General features: G+C 34.8%; 2 protein-coding genes across 10 annotated transcripts in view; both read left to right on the plus strand.

Annotated features, from left to right (window-relative positions):
* The window catches only part of LOC124953823 (BMP-binding endothelial regulator protein), a 27,085-nt gene extending 23,140 nt beyond the window's left edge, over nucleotides 1-3,945 (plus strand). For 7 of the 9 annotated variants that reach the window (XM_047505773.1, XM_047505774.1, XM_047505778.1 and 4 more), the window contains 3 exons: nucleotides 63-250; nucleotides 349-743; nucleotides 851-3,711. In XM_047505773.1, coding sequence (XP_047361729.1) covers nucleotides 63-250; nucleotides 349-743; nucleotides 851-1,106 — 839 coding nt within the window. In that variant the 3' untranslated portion in view covers nucleotides 1,107-3,711. Of the gene's footprint in view, nucleotides 1-62; nucleotides 251-348; nucleotides 744-850; nucleotides 3,712-3,805 lie in introns of those variants that run through there. The other 2 variants (XM_047505780.1, XM_047505776.1) reach the window with 2 other exon arrangements.
* Nucleotides 3,847-5,962, plus strand: LOC124953826 (NADH dehydrogenase [ubiquinone] flavoprotein 1, mitochondrial). Its single transcript, XM_047505788.1, has 6 exons — nucleotides 3,847-3,967; nucleotides 4,148-4,215; nucleotides 4,298-4,966; nucleotides 5,045-5,277; nucleotides 5,344-5,547; nucleotides 5,626-5,962. The coding sequence occupies exons 1-6, from the start codon at nucleotides 3,919-3,921 to the stop codon at nucleotides 5,810-5,812; spliced, it is 1,410 nt and encodes a 469-aa protein (XP_047361744.1). The 5' UTR covers nucleotides 3,847-3,918; the 3' UTR covers nucleotides 5,813-5,962.
* The last annotated feature ends 222 nt before the right edge of the window (nucleotides 5,963-6,184 follow it).

The following is a 6,184-nucleotide window of genomic DNA, read 5'->3' on the forward strand; positions in this document are numbered from 1 at the left end:
ATATATATTCTAGAAAATTGTTTAACGAGTGACAAAGAATAAATGTATATATCTTGGAACAGGTGATGGTGTGTGTACTGTGTTTGGTGACCCCCATTACCGCACCTTCGACGGTAAATTCTTTAGCTTCAAAGGCGCGTGCAAGTATCAATTGGCTAGCGACTGCGTCGGACATACGTTTAGCATACGCGTGACGAATGACGCAGGTTCGACGAGATCTTCGGCATGGACGAAAACGATAGCCATGAAGGTATATAAGATATATATATATTACGCAATAGAATCTGTCCCCGTTAGAGAACATGTCATTTATTTATCGTTCATTATCTATGAATTCCCCACATTAAGATCGGCGATCTTAAGGTGAATCTGGGTCAGAAGATGAAGGTAAAAGTGAACGGTAAGAAGGTCGACGTGCCGTACAGCGTGCCAAACAAGCTCGACGTTAACAGAACGGCCGACAGCATAATCGTAAATACACAGATTGGTATTAAAGTTCTTTGGGATGGTATAAGTTTCCTTGAGATATCAGCGTCTACATCGTACAGAGGTAGATTATGCGGATTATGTGGAAACTTTAATTCTTTACCGAAAGACGATTTCACGACACGACGTGGTAGATTATTACAAGATCCTCAACCGTTCGGTCAATCCTGGGCCGTTGGGGCAAAGAAGATGTGCTCTCGTTCGCGGACAGTTAATTCAGAGAGGGAGAGACGTTGTAGAGGGAGAAAGGATCATCGGTAAAGATCAAATTGAACGATACGTTTTAAAGAAACAAAATCTTTTTTATTAAATTATAATATTGTAATAGATATTAAAACGAAATAACGTATTCCTCCTCTTACAGATTGTGCAATCGCTTAAGGTCGCAGATCTTTGATCCCTGCCACAAGAAAGTCAATCCAACGATGTACTATAAAGCATGTCTTCAGGATATGTGCGAGTGCCCGACCGAGCACTGTTATTGCGAGTCTTTCATGGCGTACGTTCACGAGTGCAAGAGATTGGGTATACAGTTGCCACATTGGAGGAAATCTACGAGATGTCGTACCGTTTGGGATCAATCGAATGATCCTGTGCCTTTGAGCAAACGTTTGCATTAACGTTTGCTTTATATTGCGAAAGAAGTCGATGGACGATAACGTGTATATTTTCTTTCTTTCTTTCTTTCTTTCTTTCTTTTTTTTTTCCCCCTTTTTCTCTTATTTTCTGTGTCTTTTTTTTTTATGTAATTTTTTCTTCTTTCTCTCTCTCTCTCTCTCTTTCTCTCTCTCTATTTTCTTCCTCCCTACTCGTGTATTTAGAGAAGAGACTCGTAGCGTGCATTAAGTGCATGCGTTTCCATAACCGTGCGATTCCTCCGTATATATCATACGTTCGCATATCATTTTGTACGTACACACGCAATTTTTCTCTTCTCTATTTCCCCCTCTTTCTCTCTCTTTCTCTTTCTCTCTCGTTCGTTCGTTCGTTCGTTAACTTTTTGACAGCGCTATACCTAATTCGTCTAGAAAGCATTGCAATCTGTAACACGATTATGTGCTCCAACGAGACGAAAATCTACTAGTCAGCATTTAAACGTCGATACTATTATACGCATTGATGGTGAACGAGCTTCTCCTCCTCCTCCTCCTCTTCCTCCTCCTCCTCTTCCTCCTCCTCCTCCTGCTCCTCCTCCTCCCTTCTACCCGTCCTCTCTTAGCGAATTATCAACGATGGTTTTCCAAGCTGATAAGAGTAATTTTTTTTAGATGGATTTCATTACGAAAAAACAAAAAAAAGAAACAAAAATAAAAAAATAAAAAAAAAAAAAAAAAAAAAGAAGAAAAGAAAAAAAAGAAAACAGAAAATGAAGGAAAAAAAAAACAAAAAAGAAAAAAGAAAAAAAGAAATGAGAAAACGATAACGAGCAACAATGAAGACACCCAAAAGAGAATACTCAAAATTCAGCATGGTTGCCATGGGACTGCGTTTATCCATGACTCCACGAGAAGATTAAGATCTCCGTTACGTTCGAATTAAATTGAGAAAAGTCGTCGAGATTTCTTCTCGCCAGTGTCAATACGAAATCATTTTTTTTTTTTTTCGTACCACGTTCACGAACGATAATAATTTTTTTTTTCTTTTTTTTTTTTTTTTCTCTTGCGAACGATTTCAAGCGACAATGCAACCAACATACGACGTAATTCATTTCTCTAGCGGCGATTTATTCATTTTAATGTTACAGAGCACCGTGCAGTATTTCGGCCGATGAGCAGGCTCGCGGCATAGCATGTACATATGCATACGTACATCCCCTCCAATGTAATAACATTCGAACGCGCATCGATCGAATTTTTCGATTATTTTAGAATTAAGAAGCGATTCTTTTTTTTCTTTCTCTCTTTCTCTCTCTCTCTCTCTCTCTTTCTCTCTTTTTTTTTCTTTTTTTCGCGCTCTTTTCCTTCCGATGCCCGCGAGTATATTTTATATATAATATATATAATATATATATATATATATATATATATATATATATATGTATATATATATATATATATATGTATATATATTATCTACGTAACCGATAACAACGCTGACTTATTTTAGTTTAGTTCATTACGTATCGCAAATATTGTATATACGCTGCAAAAGATATGATTTTTATTATTATTAAGTGAAGCGATCTCCTAGCCTCGACCTTTCTTTTTTTTTTCTTTTTTTCTTTTGTTTTTACTTCCTTTCTTTTTTATTTTTTTTTTGTCTTTAAATATTTTCTTTTCTTTTGTATACTCTCACTCTTATTCTCTCTCTTTCTCTCTTTCTCTCTCTCTCTCTCTCTCTCTCTCTCTCTCTCTCTTACTCATTTGCGTTTACAGCCGCTTTAAATAAGCTAAACTTTCTTCTAATTACTCGATTTAATCTCCAAAATGTACATAGAAAAAGTATGATGTAGTAATAGACAACGTTGCAAAAAATGAACGATTCTTTTTGTTCTTTTCTTTTTTTTTACTCTTTCTCTTTTTTTATTAACTATATGTGTACTATCTAATTATTTAGTATTAATTAGTTTGTAATTAAAAAAAAAAAAAAGGATTATTAAAAGTTAGATAACGTTTAATTAAATGTGTTGCCTAACGTCAGGAGCATGATTTCAAAATCGACCGCTAGATAGCGTTAATAATCGATAATATCGAACATCAGAGACATATCGAACAGAGAAAGAGAGAGAGGGAGAGAGAAAGTGAGAAATAGAAAGAAAGAAAGAAAAAGAGAGAGAGAGAGAGAGAGAGAGAAAGAGAGAGAGAGAGAATGAGAGAATTGAAATTTGAGAAATAGAAGTAAACAATATTATATGAATATTAAAATATATAGAAAAGTATTGATCCGATTTGTACTCTTAATTGGATAGAGTTTACAGACAAAGCATCTGTGTTTATTTATAATAATACATCCTTGTCTATTATAGATCGTAGGTAACCTTTATAGTATAGATCAAGGTAACCTTTCATTTCATTTTGATCGCTCGTTCTATAAGCATCGTCGTATCTTTCTCTTCCTCTCTTCGTAAGATTTTTCATATTTTTCTAATATTACGTATTCGTAATATTTTTGAACAATTATTTCTATAATTCGGTATCACTTGCGATGTAAAATATGTTAGAATATAGAATTGTAATCCAACGCAAATATCATCGAATTATATTTAATTTTATTACTCAACAATGATTCAGTTTGCGTGATCATTCAATATTAGTAACAACTTATATTTTGTATTTTTATTAAACTAAAGTATACTATTTTAGTATTTATTTAATAATAGATTTTCGAAACTGCTGCGAAGATTTCTTTTCTTATCATTAGATGTCGTAATGTATTTGAATAACGCTGTATGGCGTTAGACGTCAACTTGACTTGGATTTGGCAAATGGCAAAATGGCGGGTGCCATAGTACGCTGTTTTAAGATTCCAAAGAGGCAATTAGGTGATTATTCTCATTTATCGTAGTTTCCTATTAATACAAACTATTGAAAAACAAAAATGTTATAAATTTTATTATTTGTGCGTATTATATTGAGAGTTTACGTTGATATAACGGTTCTACGCATTGCTTTTTCTAGGTTAGAGAAGGTTATGTAATGAAACAATTTTAATAACTTTATAGGTCTCTTTGGATCGACATTAACTAATCAGCAACAGAGATCCTTTGCTGATGCTGCACCTGAGGGAAAAGTAAGCTAGTTGTTAAATTAATTAAATTTACAGGAGTTATAATTTTGATTGTAAATATTTCGAAGAATCTTTTCGTTGACAGAAAGTCGGTGGTCCTTTGGCCGATGAAGATCGTATCTTTACCAATTTATATGGCAGACATGATTGGAGGTTAAAGGGTGCATTGAAGAGGGGCGATTGGTATAAGACAAAAGAAATATTAGATAAGGGAGCAGATTGGATCATCAATGAGATTAAGGTTTCAGGATTAAGAGGCCGAGGGGGAGCTGGTTTTCCCTCTGGCATGAAATGGTCCTTTATGAATAAACCATCAGATGGAAGGCCAAAGTATTTAGTAATTAATGGAGATGAAGGAGAACCAGGAACATGTAAAGATCGTGAAATTTTGCGACATGATCCGCACAAACTCGTAGAGGGTTGTTTAATCGCTGGTCGTGCTATGGGAGCTTGTGCAGCATACATTTACATTCGTGGTGAATTTTATAACGAAGCATCAAATATGCAAGTTGCTATTGCAGAAGCTTATCAAGCAGGATTAATTGGAAAGAATGCTTGCGGTTCTGGTTATAATTTTGACATCTTCGTACAACGTGGAGCAGGAGCATATATATGCGGAGAAGAGACAGCTCTTATCGAGTCTATCGAAGGAAAGCAGGGTAAACCTAGACTAAAGCCACCTTTTCCGGCAGACGTCGGTTTATTTGGATGTCCAACTACAGTTACCAATGTTGAGACAGTAGCAGTAGCACCGGTATATTTTATTAATTTATTTGTTTACGAAATAATTACATTCTTTTTTTATTCCTTGATTAATCTTATATCTTCTTAGACAATATGCCGACGAGGTGGTGCTTGGTTTGCATCATTTGGAAGGCCACGTAATCATGGTACCAAACTTTTCAATATTTCTGGTCACGTAAATAATCCCTGCACTGTAGAAGAAGAGATGTCCATTCCTTTAAAAGAATTAATCGAAAGACATGCAGGAGGTGTAATAGGTGGTTGGGATAATTTATTAGGTGTAATTCCTGGAGGATCTTCAACTCCAGTCATTCCAAAGAGGTAATATTATATAGGTATGGGATCCATCAAAGTTATTTGTTAATTAATTTCATTTTTAAATTATAGCGTCTGCGATACTGTACTATTAGATTTTGACGATCTTATTCGTGTACAAAGTGCATTTGGGACAGCTGCAGTCATTGTAATGAACAAGCAAACTGACATTATCAAAGCTATAACTCGTTTGATTAGCTTTTATAAACACGAATCTTGCGGTCAGTGTACACCTTGTCGCGAAGGCATAAGTTGGATGTATAAAATTTTACAAAGGTTCGTGTCAGAAATTACCTATTTACATGTATATGTAATAAATTAACGGTGGCATATATATTACTTCGTTTGATTTAGGTTCCAGAAAGGAAACGCTGAAGATCACGAGATAGATATGCTTTGGGAATTAACTAAGCAAATTGAATTGCACACGATTTGTGCTTTAGCCGATGGTGCTGCGTGGCCTGTTCAAGGACTCATTCGGCACTTTAGACCTGAAATCGAAGCTCGCATGAAACAAAAACAGCAAGCTGCGTGTAATTAATGTGAGGTAGCGTATAAAAAAAAAAAAAAAGAAAACAGAACAGTGTTATCAGTAAATCTTTAGCGACAGATATAATACTTTGAATGAAGCGACGAAGAACAAGGAAGATCTATTGTATAAAAACAAAAAGGGAAAAAAAAAAAAGTAAAAGAAAAAAAAAAAGGACAGAGTAAAAAAAGATTGAGCTGGCTAAGAACTTTATCATTTTGTATTTTTCAGTGTACATATAATAAGCAAAGATAGACGCGATAGTACGAGAAGTATCTTATTAGTATAAGATTCTTCCTGATCCTCGTTAATGTTGTTAGACGGATCGGTAAATAAAAAAAAAAAACAAAAGGAAGACTCTCATATCTCACTTATGCGTATCAC

The sequence above is a fragment of the Vespa velutina genome, chromosome 13 (assembly GCF_912470025.1).
Source record: "Vespa velutina chromosome 13, iVesVel2.1, whole genome shotgun sequence".
Classification (NCBI taxonomy): domain Eukaryota; kingdom Metazoa; phylum Arthropoda; class Insecta; order Hymenoptera; family Vespidae; genus Vespa; species Vespa velutina.

Excerpts from the sequence above, each read along its gene's own strand:
- LOC124953826 (XM_047505788.1), top strand. The coding sequence starts at position 3,919 with ATGGCGGGTGCCATAGTACGCTGTTTTAAGATTCCAAAGAGGCAATTA. Across the intron at positions 5,278-5,343 it reads ACTCCAGTCATTCCAAAGAG|CGTCTGCGATACTGTACTAT; the intron begins GTAATATTATAT and ends TTTAAATTATAG. Across the intron at positions 5,548-5,625 it reads ATGTATAAAATTTTACAAAG|GTTCCAGAAAGGAAACGCTG; the intron begins GTTCGTGTCAGA and ends CGTTTGATTTAG.